Raw genomic sequence first — 19,335 nt, forward strand, 5'->3', positions numbered from 1 at the left:
ATCACTTTTTTGCATCAATCTTGATACAGGGTACTTATTATATGTTCTACTTTTGATTCCTAAAGCTTTTAGTCTACTAACCCATCAGCCAAGGTTAGTTTTCACTATAAATACAAAATATATTTTGGACGGACACTATAATTTACAGTTTTTTACGATGTTCAATCTGAATTTTCTTTAAAATAAAAAACATCGATATTTATTCTGACTTTTCTACATCCAACTCACAGGTTTATCATTACTTTGAGAAAAAAGATTATTAATTTAACCTTTTTAGAAGGGAAGATATGGTCATTTGTTCTGGAAATGTCATTTTCGAGCCTGAAACCTGAAAAACAGGCTCGGGGTTTAACAGGTTAAACATTAGCATAATTGTCCCCTTTAATGTACACTTTACATTGTTTCACACTTAAAGCTTTCACAAATGTGTTGAACATAATCACATATATTGCTTCTGTCAGTATAATATGATCATTCCCTACAATTTACAACAAGCAATAAGAAAATAGCACTGCAGTTTGGGTGTTTCATACTTCCCTACCTACATTGCACAGCTATTGCACATCCTCATTACTCTCCTTGGTTTACTTGATTTATGTCTTACTTTGGTTCAAACTATGTGCTCTGCCTCTTACCCCCCCGCCCTCCACGCTAAAAGCCTGGGCATCCAAGGACAACGCCATGCTAAGGCAATCAGACGGAAAGTGTCTGAAGTCTTTTTTAGCGGGCACTGGGGAGAATCAAAGAGACTTCAAAGGAGTGTCACAAAAACAGACAGATGCTGTGTCTCCGTGTTGTGCTCCCTCCAACACTGGCACACACAGACAGACTCACATGCGCACACACAGACATAAACAGACAAACAGCCACACATGGTCAGGCTGCCGCACACACACAATCGCATGCAACACAGTCAGAGAGAATATGAGGTAAAAAACAAACACAAGCAATCCTTTCTATCTCTGTGTCCCAGTGCTGTTCCTCAACATTACCCGTCTCACTGCTTCACTTGCGCCTTCAAGGGCAAGCAGCTATTAGAACTGAACTCTTGAGGATGTTTAATGTATAATTCTCTCTTTAACAAATGTGGATGATCTGCCTTCCAAAAAAAAAAATCCTTGAAAAAGCAAGAGTATAATTTCCCAGAACAGAGGCATTGACACTTCGGAAACATAAGAGGCCAAAAGAGCATGTCTCCTTTGGAAGTATGTGAGCAGGGCCACTTCCAACAGGGCACATGTTAGCATGCAGATGTGCAGCTTTGAGATGAAGCGGCTCTTGGTAACAATAGGAGAGTGTCAAATGAAATATATTGGGTCAAATCGTGTCAGCTAAAAAGACTAAAGACTGGGGAACCAACAGAAGGCTGGTTAACAGACATAATACGTTTCCATCGAGACAAGAACATTTTGAAGAGAAGTTATAAGACTCCATTAGTGACTGTAGGTCTTTATGTATAACATGTATATCAAAAGAGACAGAAAAAGAAACACCAGAAGTAGCTGCTCTGCCACAATAACTACAAAGTTGTTTTTTTAAGGGATTTTTCTTTATTACCCATGTGCTACTCTCTTTGCAAACTTTAATGTTACATTTGTTCAAGCAGAATCCTTTATAGAGTGAACAGCCAGGATGTGCTGGTAATAAAAGTAGAGTCGCTATAATTTAGTTTGACAGCAGCAACAACAACAAAGCGGCCACTCCTATCACTGTTCTATGATATGCGGGCGGGCCTCCCTTGTAGAAATAAAACCAATTATGCAGGGTGTCCACATATTTTAAAGTGAATGGCCTCGACTTAGAAAAACAAAAAGAGGAAAACATTGGTAAATCATTCAAATGAATTTGAATAGATTAATTATGCTATTGTTATGCTAATGTAGGAATGTATTTGTGGATGTTATAAAAGAAAGTGATATATTAACAGTCATTTAAAAAAAGGATTACATAAAAGTGACATAACTATAAACAGAAAAAAAACCTGAGGCACAGCTAATAAAATGTATAATTCCATCTGTGCATGTCAGCGCCAGGCCCTGGCATTGTGCACGTTGGCTCACGGGCACACCTGAATGCTGTAGACCCAGAATTAATCTCATTACTGTGGTTGCATCTGTTCTGTTCCTGCAAATGACTGCTGTGAGAAATGATATTGTGCATTAGCCTGACAGGTGACACAACTTTTAGCTTGAACTCCAAATCGAGGCTTATTAGGATAGCTTAGCTGTTCACCACTGCTTCTATTCGTTATGCTATCGGGAAAGCTAATACTTTGTGTGCCTAGTTAAATAATGAACTATTAAAGCACATTTGTTTAAATAATAATACATTTGACTTATAAAGCACCTTTCAATGATAAAAGTAATCCCAAAGTGCTAAAAGGGGCATAATATACTTAATGTAAATGTAAACAATGCACTGGCTTTGTGTTAGCATTTAGCAATATAACAGAGTAAAACGCAAAAGTTATAACCGATAAAATCACCAGTCCGTTTACTCCTCGACAGACAAATAATGTATTCATGTTTAGACTTAGATACATACAATACATTTGCACTCGTGTTATAGTTTAATTAAGAAAAACAAAATGTAGGTAAGATGTTGTAATAAATGTGTTTTTTCAGCCTGCCATTCAAAAATGCATCTGCCCTGAAATCAACAATATGTGATGTATGCATACATACTAAAATGGCTTCCTGTTTTGAAAAGAGAGCATGCTGTAACTCTCCACACATCACAGAACATCAGCAGTCACTGATGACTTTCCCATGACCAATTGTTCAGAGTGAAGGATAAAAACATAAAACCTCAGATGAACAGGACATGGGAAGAGTAAGACGTGATGAAATCATTCTTAAACCACAATGCCAGTCATAGCAGGATCTGCTACAGGAAGTCATTGAGTAACAAGACAAGATCTGCTTGACGACACCCGATCTCAGGGACACAATCATTTGGTTAGTGACAGTACACAAGCGCAGAGACAATCAACGTGCACACTGGTCTAGCTGCCTGCCTTGCTCCCTTCATCTGACACCCTCTTATTTGACTCAGCTTTTCATCCCCCTCTTCATTGGACTCATCTTAATCACGTAGTTGGGATTGAAATGCTTTGAAAAATTGACAGCATCATTATTTAGTCCATCACGGCCCAGAAGAAAGACCTCACCAGACTCTCCCTCTCCCCCATGCTGTTTGAAGTCTAGATGGCGTGCACGTTTTCCTTTGGAAAATACATGAATTAATTGGGAAGATAATACCTATAAAATGAGTTTGGAGGAGGAGCTGGTGGGAAGAATATGAATGATACGTTTTTTATAGAACAAACAATTGTGTTGTTCGCAAGGCTTTAAAATTCATTTATAATGCTTGTCCTAGTTTTTGCAGTCCGACTCTTACTAAGGTTTAAAAACTGAAAATACACAAAATGGAGTACATATTAAGAACAGCAGGAGTGAAAAACTAAAATTGTTTTACATTCAATAGAATTCATCTGTACATTCTCGAAAAACTCATCATTTTGTAGGGAATATATCATACAAAAGTTTCAAGGTAAACTTCGTAATTGTAGAAGTATGAGCCATCATTTCATATCCAGTGTGACTACACAAAAGATATAGTGTTCCTCTCCCATCCTGTTACTTTAACATTGATTTAAGTTGTTTAACACGGGTGGATGATTTCATAGAAGGAAGAAGAAAGAAAAGGCCATTACATCAGGAAGTGGAGCCTTTTAGAGGATGTAGTGGGTATGGATCCCAAAAACAAAGCTTCTTCATCTTTCAAGAGACATTGATCAGCTGACAGGACAATGGAGAATTGTCTTGGAGCTTCTTTTCATACTTCTATTTTTTTTTAGCTTCAAACATTTTTTTTCCTTCAAGAGAACATTGAGTTCCAAGAGGCTGAGAATGTATGAGTTAATCTCCAGAGTCGGTGGGATGCCAGCCCCACGCCAGGTCTAGAATCCAGCAGCATAATTCAGATTCTTCCATTAAGGATATTATACCATTTAAGGCACAAACAGAACAATTAAATATAACCTAAAGTGTGGACATGAGACAAATAGAAGCTCAATGGCTTACACAACATCGGTGTTTACTAGCCTTTATAATGTGCAGCTGCTTCACGGTGGGCTCAATATTTTGGATAAGGTGCTCTGGTGGGAGGAGGACAACGTGTCCCAGTTTTTTTTAAATCGATGCCACGACTCATTGGCAAGTCAGGAATGCTATTTATTAGTGTCCCACCACATCAAGGGGATGAGTGGGTATTACTCATCCTATGAGTGTGTGACTGACATTTGCTGTTCACTTCCCAACTTCCGAGCTGCAACTATCCTTGCCCTGATTCCAGGAAGACTGAGAGAAAGTGTGAGAAGAAGGGAGGCAGAAATAATGAGGCCATGGTTCAATCGCCACAGCAGGCATGACGGTTACTGACATGTCACTTGAAGAAAATATACTGCCCATCCGACCCATGTGGTGGGAGCGTGTTGTTTTAAAAAGTCCTGAGCTTCCCAGAAGCAAAGGAGAAAACAAGCCAGAGAATTTGCTTTACAGGAAGTGCTCTATGTTTTCTGTGTGCATTAACAAAATGCTCTTTTTTGAAGATTCAATGAACATTTCCACACTTTCTCCGCCCTGTGTTATACGTTTAAAAGGCCACATTGCTAGCAGTATGACAGCACAGATATCCTTGGTGGTAAACAACTTTGGTAAACAAACAAGTGTTTAGGAGTAAGTGGCATTTTATCTGCTACTTATGTCAGCTTGTTGTCATTTAAACCGCACATCCATGTGCTCAAACAGGAAGTCAAACCAGCTCACATCCACACCACACTTTCAGAGACCTCACAATCCCATCCTTCATCTTTCCAAGGCCCGAGTGAAAATCTTGATTTCTGCTGCGTTAACATCTGACGTTAACGCATCTCTACTCAAAATGCCGCTCAAGCAAACGGGAGCTGAGAATATAAGATGAGCACTGGAGAAGTTTATTTTCTGTCACCTTCTGAGATCCAAGGATTCGTGAAACAACACGTCATTTTGACACGAGTAGGACAGCATGTTATCAGCAGAAAGGTCCTGTTGTGACGGCATCTCCAACAAGCAAAAATAACACACTAGCTGGTGGCATTGGTGCAGTGAAAAACATTTCACCCCAAAGAATGTGACGGGGGCACATTAGAGAGGACCTCTCCCTGTTGCTTTTTTAAGTACATTTTCAGAATGCTGTGGCGCAACCTTTATTATAATAACTGGCATGGCGATTGAGATGGCTTCTCGCAGTGTTTAAAAGAATTGCCTCTGTGTATGTGAAGCCTAGTATGAAAGAATATTTTTGATATTTGAGCTACCGACAGGGGGCCGTTTTGAACATCAGGCGCAGCATCACTTCTAGTTTCAATATTACAACCTTAAATGTAAACATAAAAAAAAAAAAATGTCAGAGTCAAAAAGATTATATTTTGATATCCTAAGAGTGTTTTTAGTTGTTAGAAATGGTTGCATTTTACTAGAAAAATAGGCTTTCAACATCAATACAGTGTAGGACGGTTAACTTAATTTTGGTTTGTTTCTTTGTGGTCTGTGTTAATCTCTTGAATGCCCCTTTGTCGTAAATATCTGTACTAAGTTATGATGAATACAACTTTAAAAAAATGTACGTGAAGTCCGGCTTCTTCGCCATCCATTTGGTGCGACTGTAACTGGATCCACATATCCAGCTAATGACCAATAAACAAAAATGATCTCCATGCTGACAATGTCCATTTGATCAGGAAGCCTGAAGAGTCAAACACATCCACAGTTGGGGGCAGGTTTGTCAAATGGCGTCTCACAGAGCTTCAAGCTAGCCCAGGCTGGAGAGAGGCGAAGACGAGGGGACGAGATGAAGACCTGCTGCTGGTTTGGCTAAACGGTGACAGAATAGGCATGCCCGTTAATATAGATCCAAATGTCATACATTCATTGTGGCCGTCAATGCTGGAATAAGAGAATAACCAGCGTTTTCCGGAGGGAGATGACTACCTGCGGTGAGAGGAGAATGCCATGCAGAGATACACTTCGGAGGGAGTAGAGGGCGCTTGACGCTGGTCTATAACCGTACAGCGGAAAATAAAAGAGAAATTGGACCCAGGGTTTCAGAATAAAACCTTGGCGCCCAATGGAACAGATTTCTTCTCCTTTATCTGGCTACCTGTGGTGTCTGGATTTCAAATATTTGCACTTCTATCAGAAAACCCTGCTGCGATAGAAAGAACATCTTAAACATTTTTTAGAACAACGTTAGAAGTCGGCACTGTATGACTTTTGTTTAGTTTATTCAATTTCCCCCCAAAAACTTTCTTTCCGCGCGACGTTGTTTTTGCCGAAATTATAAGAAAAAACATTCAGATAGCAATACTTAAATTATTTCATAAACAACCAACCGACACACAGCTATCCATAAAATCATTCACGCCCAATATCAATATCTGTCCTGCTCCAAGTAAAAAAAGTGTCTTAACCCGCTGTGCTTTTGAAACCCCAGGAAACCGTCAATGTGCGAAATACAAAATGGTTGTCCACGGGAGAGCGATGGGTCAGCATGTGTGTGTGTGCAAACGTGGATCAGTGGAGACCCCCTACCTGGGCGTCGAGCTTCCTCCACTCCTGGGTGTTCTGTTGGTGCTGTTGCAGGGCTGCCCTGGCCTGCCTCTCCAGGCTGCTCACCTCCCACTGGCGCTCCTGGACCAGGCTGTCCTTTTCCACGCTGTGCTGTTGCTGTAGCCGCGTCCTCTCCTGCTCGTGCTGCATGCGCTGCTCAGCCATCTGATTGGACAAGCAGGCAAAGAGAGACTTCATCAGCCAACACACACTCAGAAGCAATCCTGTCGTCATGACAACTTGTCCATCTACCGATCCATTCATCCTTTCTTCCTCCTATACCTATAACTGGACCCATAACACCTACGTGCCCTACCAATTCGGCCAAATTGTTGGGAAGGTGGTAAAAAAGCAAGGAAAGTTTCTCCGCTTCCTCCCATTGTCAGAGGAAGGCGTGATGTGATGTGTTTACATCTGGCTCTCTCCCCCGCCCTCCCACCTCCACTGCCAATTGTACAGACCGGCCCTCAATGCCCCACTCCTTTCTGTCTCTACAAATCTGCCCCCCTTGCCCTATTCTGCCATCGGACATATAAAAGAGCAGCTAGTTTGGGCTATGGATGCAAGCCGGTAGGGGTTAGCCATCTGCTGCAGTAACTACCCGATGCCCCATGCTATGCGTCTGACAGCATGTGAAAATCGGCTTAGCCGATGACTATGATGATCAAATAAACCCAGATAATAAAAAAAAAAAGAACTGGAGGTTGGTGAAAACAGCAGAAACTTTGAAGAGAAACGAGAAGATGCTACTAATCTTTGATAGCGCCTTTACGTGTGATGAACTAAGTTCTTATTCATTCATTCCATTAATTGATTAATATCAGTTTATGTTTTCAAAATTGATACGATTCTGATACAAAAAGTATTTACCAGACCATTTTTTCATGGGTTTAGGCTTCTAGAATAGCAAGGAGCTACATGCATCAATCAACGGGAAGCCAACTTCGCTAGTTTTTGAGTTACAAACAGCTGTACACAATACAGTAGAGGTAAATAAAACACTTCTAATGGGACACAAAGCCCCATTTCTCAGAGCTTAATCATCCTGGCAGCTGAAGTAAGTCTGTATCCCAGCCTCACTGTGAGCGGAGTCACCTGCTGAGAGGTGAGCCTTGGCAGCAGAGCTCCCTGCCCCAAGCCTTTCCCAGGCTCTGTTCCCTTCCCACTCCCCCATGGCGGGGGAACCTGTGACCCCCACACCATCCCGCCGTGCAGTCCCAGCCGGAGCCCTGAAAGGACAGCAGGGGCCTGGGGCCCATTTGCTTCCCTGCTTTGAAGCTAATCCCCTGCACATTGTGCTTGACGGCACCCTACCTGGCCTGCCAGAGAAGCGGAGATCCACAGCCTCTATGCCCGGTGCCTGTTCTATCCACGGGCCTATCTTTGGACATTGCATGCTATTCAGAGCAGGTGATGAATGAGGGGCTATCTACAGGAAGCCGGATTCCGTCCCCAGCACTGAGAGGAAGGCCACAATAGACACTTCATTTTAGCAGCCAAGAATTTACCCTTCAGATTTTGAGGGAGCTTTGCTAAAAGCTCTCTGAAAGGGCGATGAGAAGAATTATAGCTGGATAAAAATGTATTTTATCTCAGCGGCCCAGTTAATGGCATGGTAAAAATACACACACACAATCTCTAAAGATACCCCTCGCAATCCATTATTCCAGTTTACAATAGGACACCACAACGCTCCATTTGACAAACTGTATGCAGAATGTGGGCAACTTCTTCCAATGCTATCATTGGTGATGCTGATGTTGTCTACGGTGAATTCCACTGCATTCATTTTCCATAATAGATAGATACAAATGAGATCCACAGCCAGAATATGTTGTCCCAAAGGGATAGTCAGACTCTTACAGCACCACAAGTTACAGCTGACAGACTGATAAGCTGGCAATTGCTTCAAGAAGTCCCCAGCTGGACAACGTGGCATGCTGCAACAGAAATTAGGGGCGGACATCGTGGCTTCCTGTACGCTCCTGTTTAGAGTCTCGGGTCATTGGGGTTTTGGAGGAACGAGGGGATCAGAGGTGAAACAAGGACGAAGAAATGGGTAAGATAGATCCATTGTGAGAGAAAATCAGCTAAAGAAAAAGACGAAGAGGAGATGACAGAAAGCAGACCCAGCAAGGCGTCTGGTTGTGACATCACGTAGCGCCAGCGTGCAGCGGAGGATGCTGGGTGCTGCGGTTCTTAAAGGGACCGGCATGGAGTTTATGAAGGGAAGACTGAGTCGGTTATAGCACCGCTTGGTGCCACAGATGCAGAGTGAGTAGGGTGTTACTGCACAGCACGACTCCTGTCAGCCCGGCCCGACATGGTGTGCATTGATCGCATTGAGACAGGACAGTGAGTGAGGTAATGGGCTTCTTTCAGCCCCGCAGTGAGAAATCTGAAATGTTTGGGAAGGAGGAGGGAAGAGGAGGGTGTGGAGGAGATTTGAACAGAAGCCCTGTCTGGTCCCAGCAGGGGAGTGTGGAGTAAGTGTGGGAAGGAAGGGAGAAATAGAAGAAAGACAAACCTCTTATTCCTCACTGTAGGGTTTAAACTTAAAGATCAGTGAGTGGTGCTAACCCTAACCCTAACCCTACATATGAGTACAGTACGTCCACACACTTGCAAGCCAACAGACTAGTCTCTTTCATTCTTTACTTTCCAATCTAACATCAAGAATGAAGCTGTTGAGTTTTCCCTAAACTCTCAAGGTCACAACTCTAAATCAGCCATTTGACCTCACTGCATCACTCCGACGTCAAGAGGCAGTGCTCTTCTGGACACCATGACGTCCAACTGCCATTACGCTCAGCTGGGAAACAACTCCTTCATACATAGATCGCCTTTTAACGGCTCATCGAAGTTGGCCTTGAGGGAATGTTCTTTTGTGAGTATCTGACTTGACCCCTGCGATCTTGTGACACCAATCTCTCTGGAGTGAAAGCACACATTTACACACACGCATGAAGGCATGGGTGAATGGGTACACACAAAAGAACTCGTGGTCACGCTTGTGTGTGTGCATAAACACAGCACGCAAAACATAAAAACGATTGTGCTCACATGAATAATCACACGTCTACAGATACATTCTCTCTCTTTTTTTCCCCTACCCTTCTAACTGTGTTGCTAATGTCACCAGCACGCACATCAACGTCATCACAAAGACAGGCCCTTTGTCTTTATGTGTTTTTATCTTGAAGACAAAAGGCTTCCTGACGAGCTGCTCACCCTGTGTAGCTGGCTTCAACTGTCAACCGTTCGCATCCCCCACTCTGTGGCGGCAGATGATAATCGCCACTTCAATATATTTGCTTTGATGACTTACCTGTTTTTCCACATGAGATGGAATTCATGATTCCACTGAAGTTGGCACACAAAACGCCACGAAAATCGTACAGTAACGAGACCATTACAAAGGCTTGATGTCTTTTGGATATACATATGATGTGTTTAATGGTTTAGGCTGCATTAGGGGGGACAGGACATACCGCAATATTAAATATTCAAGTGTTAATATAAATACTATAATATCGTATCAGATAACACGCTATAAACAAGTCAAGTCGAGTCACTTTTCTTCTTCTTATTATGGTATTATCATTATTATTATTATAACTATTATAGATATTGCGATGAAGTCATTATCATAAATCATTTTGGGGCGCAATAAAAGCTGTTTCTTGTTACTTTTGTCCACACCGCGCTGAAAGGGAGAAGCATGAAATTATTCATGTAGTGAAAACCATTTCGATGACAGTTTATCATTTCAGAAGGAACTAGGAAGATGCATTTCCTTCTTTCCCGGTAACACATTTTCTGTTAGATACATAATAAATCCCATTTAAATCTTTTGAAAGTTAGATTCTTTCCCCCTACAAACGTCATTATAACTACAAACAGTCACGGAGCCGTTTCTCCACCCCCTTTGGAAACAACACTGACCTTCTGTCCTTCACTTAAAACTATCTCCAGCACATTGGACACAGTGTAAACTTCATCTGGCCTGGAAATGAGAGTTAGCATGCTTATTATCAGACAGGTTGAGAGCGAGTGTGGTGGCTGGGAGTCAATCATGATGTGAATACAGATTGGAAATAGAGATGCTACACCATATTAACGCCGTATAGCCTCTTCATCATTCTTCATTTAAATTATTATTGATGCTCAAACTTGGGATATATGCACCTCCTATCAAATGGTGCAATCAGTTGCTATGCAGGGTGGCCCTAGTATGCTTAAAATAACTATACAATGATTTGCCTGGTGTGTTATCCATTATAATTGTGTGAAGAATCCCAGATTGTGAAGCCACTTTGAGACAGATTCTGTATATACTATTGTCCTTTAAATGAGTACAAAACATGTATTTGTGCATTACTCAACTATAATTACACAGGTTACACAAAGAAAGAAACACAAAAGAGTATGAGTACAAATATCTACAAATAAAGTACAAATATCTTATGGCAAACATATTCAGTTGGATTTTTTTTTAGGCCGGAGAGCTTAAAGTGAAATGGAAGTAGGAGAAATATAAACCATGCTCTCTGCTGCCTACAATAAGACGGGATGCCTTGATAATATGGTTTAATGGAATCTGATGCACTAAGAGATGTCCTCCTATCAGTAAGCTGGATTTCAATGAGTTGTGAAAAGCATTTCTTTCTCCTAATCGAAGAAGAGTGACAGAGATGCGCTGATAAGGAAAGCGGCGTCTGTTATGCAGATTGCATACGTTTTCAATTGGCAACGTTTAAGATATTTATTGAGTCGCAATCCGGTCTTAATCTAAAGCGTGTCTCCTATCATGAGAAATTAATCAGGTGGAGCAGATGGGGAGGGATAACAAGAGTATTCTAAATGAATGTCAATCCCCTCGGTTGGCTCCAGATGCCCAAGTGTTAACAATAAAAGAAAGAAAAAATAACAATGTGATGACGACAAGAAGCCAGAGGAGAATTCTTTCCCCTGGCTTCATCATGAGCAGAGACGCTAGAAAACGTCTCGCACGTGCAGACACATGTAGACAAACACACTGCAGGCAGATGACACCGAGTGACAGACTCATACAGACCTGCTGCTCATACTTCTGTCTGAGTGCATCGAGTTGTTGGGAGAACTCTTTGGACTGGTTCTCTCTGAGGGACTTGGAGCGGATCAGGTCCTCTTCTACCTTGTCCATCTGGAGCCATGGAATAGAAAAAAAGATTGAAAATGAAAATAAATCACGTTTGAACCATTAAGGCTGCATTTATAATCTGGAATACATTTATGTTGAGCTAGAACACACATCATGCAACTCAATGCCTCATATTTCAGAATAGTGGATACAATTTTACAGTAGCTAATTTTTTGCATTAGTTGTAGTTCACATATAAACACAGCATAAGTATAACATATAAAAAACTAGCTAAAACACCATGCATCTGCAGCTAAATGAATGAGCTTCTGTTGGGTGAAATATATTCATCCCATGACGTGTCATCGTATCGTAGTCATATCTTTAAAACAGCACATCAATTTATTAATCTATTCATCAAAGTACGACATTATAATTAACATTAAATATGGAATTCCAGTAGATCACACACAAAATCACATATATATTCAGAGGTGCAACAACATAACTGCAAAACTCAAATATAAGAAAAACAGCAGTTAAAAAAAATATATTTTTCTTCTGAGGAATTGTGTTCGTGTAGAAAATGTGACAATATTTACTCTTTTTATCTTAACTCAACGTGCTTGCAGCCTACCCGTTTCATATTTTTCTGTTCAGGTGACGATAATCGAAACAATTGGAAATGTAATTGAGTGAAACGCCTCTGTATCTGGGCTGTGCTGTGTGTGTGTGTAACGCTCTGGAAATGCGAAATGTGTTTTGATTAATCCATTTTAAATGCTGAAGCCTCCTTTGAACGACTCACGCAACAGAGATTTGGTTCTGGGTGCTGCTTCTTTTTCACAACAAAAACCAAAACAGGGCAGTCTTAAAGTGGGATGCTGATTTTAAAACGAGAGAAAGAAAGTGATAGTGATAATCCATTTGGATAGAGAGAGAGAGAAGATAATGAGAGGAAAGATGGAAGGATGAAGAGAAAGAGTGAAAAACTTGTACGACATTAAAGCCTTTGCAGGAGAACGTGATGGAGCGTTGCACAAGTGGGTCTGGGAGAGGTTGACAGAGATACAGAAGAAACGGCTCCTCTCTTGGCTTTGATGTGGGCTGAGGATAAAGTCAGATCGGAAATCGGGATGCCAGGGGCTCCAAGGGAAAAGAGGGAACAAGCATGAGATGGAAGGGTGAGAACAGGAGAAAAGAAGAAGTGGGAAAATACAGACTTCTGGAGCATCGAGGGCTCTTTTGACCCTAGTTAAAGTTTACTGTTTGTCTTCGCTTCCATCTGCAGCACAATTCATTCCTGCTCAATATGACAGATATTTTAAATTCACTCTGGGGGGGGAATGAAGGTTGCTCTGTGCGCCTACAAACATCCATGCATTCACTCCACTCCCACACGAAGCGTTTTTTTTTAAAACTACAACATATGGATTTGCTGAAAACTTCACTAATCAGCAACTCAAATGTGCTAATCAGCAACCGAGGACCACACTCAGTGCTGCCCCGTCAATACAGCACTCACACAGTATAGCCCAAAAATGCTCAACAAAAACGCCTATAGCCAAACTGTCTTGTAAGACATCATCAGAAGGAGTGTGTATCGATCGGAGAACTCTGCCAACAAGCAGCAGCCCACGCGGTGTGGAGCGCTGATCGCGATGCTGGCCTGACGTACTAATTAGTCCGCTGAGTGCGGGCGACCCGTCCTCCATTAAAAAAACACAACCATCCCACGCCACGCCCGCTGAGAGGAAGCAAGGTCAACGTGCGAATGAATGCACCTGCATAATGAGCAGGATTATAAATCATGTCATTCATGTTGGCTGACTGAAATGAGTGAAAGCTGCCCGGGGATGACGGGGCTCAAGACATTTGTGTGTGTTTTTTCAGTATGAGAGCAGTTGAAGGCGAATGTGAAGGGGAGGGAGACATACGGAGGAAATTCAAACGCAGTCAGCGTGGCGCCCTGTTGCATCTGTGGTCAGGCTGTGTCTCTACTACAAAAAAAAGTGTGTGTGTTTGTGTGTGTATTGTCTAGGTTACTGCCTGTCAAACAGTTTTACTCTCCTCGTGGTAAAGCAGACATAAAAGAGAGGAGGGTAAATGAACATCTGTATTTGGCACACAGCAGAAAAACCATGTACTAATGGGTAATAAGGCTGAGTGGGTGTATGTGCATTCTGTACATGTAACAGATGTGCATTGATAGAGCTATGTGTAGGCGACTATACATTGTGTGTATTTAATGTTGATGTTATACTTTTCTGTGTGTGTATTGTGTGTGTGTGTGTGTGTGTGTGTGTGTGTGTGTGTGTGTGTGTGTGTGTGTGTGTGTGTGTGTGTGTGTGTGTGTGTCACACCTGGAGCTTCATGCCAGCGTAGGTCTTCTCAGAGCTGAGTTCCACCTGTTTCTTGAACTGCTCCAGCGCCATGTCTGCCTGCTGGATCTGCGTCCTCTGGCTCTCTCTGGCTCTCTCCAGCTGGCTCTCCATCTCCCTTCAAACCAACACACACAAATGTATATATCAAGACATTTGTATCCTTTTTTTAATGCTAAATTGTCTCTTAAAAATATGTTTTTTTTTTTACCAACTTTTGAAACTTTTTGTTTTTGATTATTTATGTTCGCACTACCAGATACCAAAGCAAATTCCTTGTATGTGTAAACGTACCTGGCATTAAACGTTCATTTCATTTGTATTTGTTCCGTTCATGGTATGCACAACTTAAAGTGGACCTATCATGCTATATTTGAATAATATAGTGTGGGACCATACCTATATAAGGCATATTTATACTTTTTATTTGTCAAAATACCAAACAGATCATGCATTTTAGCCATTCCTCATTTCGCTCAATTTAACACTGTCTTTGCATGGGCTGATTCTGTGAGAACAGCACCATCTACAGGCCTGGCATATGTACTACAGCGTCTCCAGCGCTTTCCAACGGCAATGTCCGTGGCTGTCTCCTCCTGATTGGTGGAGTTGGCCCAATAGCCGTAGCGCCACTTCTGTGATGTCATAGAAGTGTTCAAATCTGGATCAGTATATTCAGTACATATTTACAAAACATGTCTCTATAGACACGATACCCGAAAAGGAGCAGGGAGAAGAAAATAATCTTATATTACCTGCCCCTTTCTAAAAAAATATAGAAATATATGGTCTCTCCTTCATATGTTCTTATTCACAGCCAATCCTAACAGTATCGTAGGAAAATAAGAAAAAAAAAAGAAAAAAAACTTAGTTCCCACTTGACAGTTAACGAAAAAACAAACAAAAAAAAAAACACCAAAACATCACATCCAGAAATGTAGGTAAATCTTATTATGAAAAAAGTTGTTGCAAAAATAGTTTTGACACGAAATAACTGGATAAAGAAAGGTTAAAATGACCAATGTATCATTCTCATTGTATTGGAGAGAGATTGTGGAAAGTAATGTGAGCGTACAATTCTTCAGTGTCTAGGAATTCAATAGCTTTGTGTGAATTTGTGTGGCCTATATTGTAGCATATGTCAGGTCGTAGGCTGTAAGGATTGACAGGCACACTGAGAGGGACAGACTTATACTGGGAGCTGTCAGCGCCCAGCAGCGACATCATATACATATACACCAAGCAGCTGTCAGACCAACCCACATAGGGTGTGTGGGACAGGAGGGTGTGTGGGAGAGGAAAAGGGTAGAGAGAGTGACAGAGGTAGAAGTGAAGGGAGATCATGGGGGTGTTATTCTTGTAACCACCTGTGTATTTACATGCTGTATACTGTGTACAATATTCACAAGTTGTTAATTACCTGCACTTAATTTAACCACAACATTGTCAAAAGCAATAGTTACTGTATAAAGAAGAGATTTTACATTTAAAATTTTGATTTTTAGAAAGTAAATATCTGGCTTTGTGACATGGACACACTCTTGACTATGAGAAATAATGTCAACATGGGCTCACACACAACACTTTAAAAAAGAAATCTAATTAATACTGTCATTAAATGCTATTGTTTAGTTTTATCTCAATTTCTTCCCATATATTATGCCTTAATGTCATACAACAACACTAAGACATTTCACAATATACTTAGAAAACCTACATTTCACATCATGTTGTCAAATATGTTTATTTTATGCAAGAGCACAGACTAACATCCAACCTACATGTATTACGACTAATACTTTAAGTCTATAATAATGCTTCACTATGAGCTACATTGAAGATAACTTTATTAAACAGTGAAGGTTTTGTTTTAGAAATGTATGATGTTAGACCAAAAAAAAACAAAATAACGTTTTATACCACTGCTTTTCATAAAATCATACAGAAACCTTATAAATTAAAAAATGAACTCTCCATGCTATTCAGCTATATGGGAATAATATGACAATTCAATTGAAACTTCAACAAAAAGTGAAGCCATTTTTACTCTCTGCAGCTTCCAGTGCACTGTAGCAACTACTGACACCTTTCCTTCGGATTTTTGCAAAAAAGATGACAGTGTTGGACAGGAGGCAAAGTGCGTGAAGTGCAGAGTATACACTTGTCTCCTGCTCCATGTAAATGAACACTCATTGTACGGATAATTGTTCCCTGTGGCCAGACAAGCAGGAGGAAGAATACATGTTGGCCACTGGGTGATACTTTAAACCTATTAGTAGAAACTATGACAAAACTACAGCTGGAAGGACTGTTCTCTGTATTTTAATCTGCATTTAAAAAGGCGGGATTGTCAAGTGCGAGTGTGTTGTAATTCATAAATGATAAGGTCCATTAGCACTTGAATTAAAAGCATAGCATGTAACACTATGAAAACACAACTATGTCTACAGAGAAAACTACAGTCATTGCATTAACACACATATTTACAAAGGGTTGTATTTTCAAGAAGTGATTAATCACTTCCAAAAATCAAAGCAACAACTCTATAAAGGTAGGAACAAGGAATAACAAAAGAAAACAGAGGAAAGAACAGAAGCAAAGGATTGGAAAAGGAATGTGCAAGCGTTCTCTCCTCTTTATAGTGTTCCGTCTCTTTGTAATTTTGGTCTCTCTCATGTTGGACATCAAACAACATAGAAATTGTTTTTTTTTCTCTCCCAATTTTGTGTACTCTGTAATTATTAATCAGTCCCGTTGCATGACTGCCTTCCGGGCTCAGACAGACACAAAAGGATATGTATAGAGACTAAGATGGGGGGAAAAAAAGAAAGGGGAAAGAGAGATGGAAAAGAGGATGTCACAGAAATAGCAAGTTCTTTAAACTTCCAAAGCAGAGCAGGAATGAATTGGGTGTGTGTCTCGCTTGAGAGGCGATGGAGCTTATGTGCGCGTGCACAGGTGCGTGTATATGTATGTTCACTAACTCTGTGTTACTGAAAACTTTATTCAAAGAATGCTCTGTGACAACGTTAGCTGCTAGGCCTATACCTCTGAGGAAGCATAACACATTCACTGCAGCTAACTTTAAGTTTGTGACACATTGAAACACATCATGCAGGTGAACACATGGCACCTTCTAGGGCTGCTCAATTAATCGTATTTTAATCGCGATTACGGCTTGCAACGATTACGAAAACAACGTAATCGAGATAAAACGATAATTTTTGTATTATTACTTTTTTTTTTTTTAAATAATCTTTTTTTTTTTTTTTTTTTTCAGTTGAATTATACTTAAAGTTCAGGGTAATCAACTGTTTAAAACATACTGTTCAACTTTTTTTTCTCCAATAAATGGATGATTTAAAAGTCAATGAATAATCACATTTAATAATCGCAATTACAATTATTGACCCAAATAATCCAGATTATGATTTTTGCCATAATCGAGCAGCCCTAGCACCTTCCTTTGAGAAGAAGTGTGTGTGTGTGTGTGTGTGTGTGTGTGTGTGTGTGTGTGTGTGTGTCTGTGTGTGTGTGTGTGTGTGTGTGTGTGTGTGTGTGTGTGTGTGTGTGTGTGTGTGTGTGTGTGTGTGTGTGTGTGTGTGTGTGTGTGTGTGTGTGTGTGTGTGTGTGTGTGTGTGTGTGGTCAGGACAGCGGTAGACAGCGTGTCACCATCAATAACACAGCAATGAGGGTGAGATGAGAGGACAGAGAAAAAGAACCAGGGAGGCATGGCAGGCAGAAACACACAGGCTGAGAAAGGAGAGGGGTGCCAGCGTCAGGGCGGCCCGCTGGCTTTAAATGGATCTCTGGTCAGAAAAGTGGAAGGAGAGGAGGCTCAAATTAAAGATGTGCCTTCTCTAAAGAGGAAGTCCTCTCATCCCTCAATGCTAAACGGCTGTTTAGAGGGGAGAGCAGTGTTTGTGCTAGAAAGGGTAAAAGAGCTTCCGCCATCCAGCCGCCCGGCAGACAGGAGGGGTGCAGGGATTCCGGTGTTTTCCGGACTGCCCAAACCACAAAATGCCACGTGCCGACTGAGTGTGCACCACATGCTGGATGAACAGAGACAAGGAACTCACTGTACACTAACATTTACCAACAGTTAATACAAGAGTACACATTAAAGTCAATGCACACTGAATACACTCTAATTGCCTATGCAAATATTCTTTTCATGTAAGCAGAGTATTTAAGAATTGTATGGGCTGTGATGTGGGTGGAGTGGCGCATGGAAAAGACTGACAAACAGAGGAGAATACACGCTTGCATGCGGATGCCTCTGGTCTCTAGTATAAAAAGACAGAGTGAGAGTTTGTGTACTCGTGGTGTGTGCGCAAGTGCATGCGAGCGCCCGCGCATCTGCGTCTGTGAGCTCATCCAAACGGAATGATAACGAATCCACAGACACATCAAAGGGCCTTGAAATAAAGAGGGAGCACATGTAAAAAGAGAGAAAATGCAAAACTGAAATATTCAGCGCCCTCTGAAGAAAAAAATAAAACAGGCATGGTTTTCATCCCCAGAAAAAGAGAGCTGAAAAATAAAGAGATACAGACACAGAATAAAAGACAGACCACAAATACGTGAACACAACAGAGAGACGGCACAAGGGCAGAACATATTAAAGACGGAGAGAAAAAGAGTTTCAACGAGTCGAAAATAGAATCATGGCTTGAAAACTGCAAACAAATGTGGCCTGTTTACAAACAGCATTTCACATCAAGATATGAAACAAAATGGCCACATAGAAAAGAAAGTGGTTTCATTATTATTATCCGCCACACATAGTAGCTTCAGTGCACAACAGTCATCTGTTCGAAGGGAATAGTTGCCTCACTAGTATTGCTACCAGCCTCTGTTAAGATAAAGCATGAACGCATTTCACAAGCTACCTTTTCAGGAGGTATACCAGTCTAAGAAGATTCAGAGCTGAAACAATTAATAATTGAGTTGATGGACGGAATATTAACAGGCAACTACTTTGATAATTTAATAACTATGCCATTTTTAGGCTATACTAAACTAATTTGCTTGCAACAGCTTCATTCTGGCTCCGAATAAGAATATATTCTGAATATTTGTCTTAGAGTTTGTACATGTTGCTATCTTCATATCTGGGTAACTGAGCTAGTAAGTATTTTCTAAATGAATAGGTATCTTCATAGATTCACTTTAAAGAAA

The 19,335-nt window shown here is 41.0% G+C and overlaps 1 protein-coding gene across 3 annotated transcripts in view; it reads right to left on the reverse strand.

The window, feature by feature from the left end:
• The window catches only part of cep112 (centrosomal protein 112), a 101,458-nt gene that overhangs the window by 40,706 nt on the left and 41,417 nt on the right, over window positions 1-19,335 (reverse strand). For all 3 annotated transcript variants that reach the window (XM_079646488.1, XM_079646487.1, XM_079646489.1), the window contains 3 exons: window positions 14,136-14,271; window positions 11,728-11,835; window positions 6,633-6,815 (listed from right to left, as the gene is read on the reverse strand). In XM_079646488.1, coding sequence (XP_079502614.1) covers window positions 6,633-6,815; window positions 11,728-11,835; window positions 14,136-14,271 — 427 coding nt within the window. The remainder of the gene's footprint in view (window positions 1-6,632; window positions 6,816-11,727; window positions 11,836-14,135; window positions 14,272-19,335) is intronic.

The sequence above is a fragment of the Notothenia rossii genome (genome assembly GCF_949606895.1).
Source record: "Notothenia rossii genome assembly, chromosome: 8".
Lineage (NCBI taxonomy): Eukaryota > Metazoa > Chordata > Actinopteri > Perciformes > Nototheniidae > Notothenia > Notothenia rossii.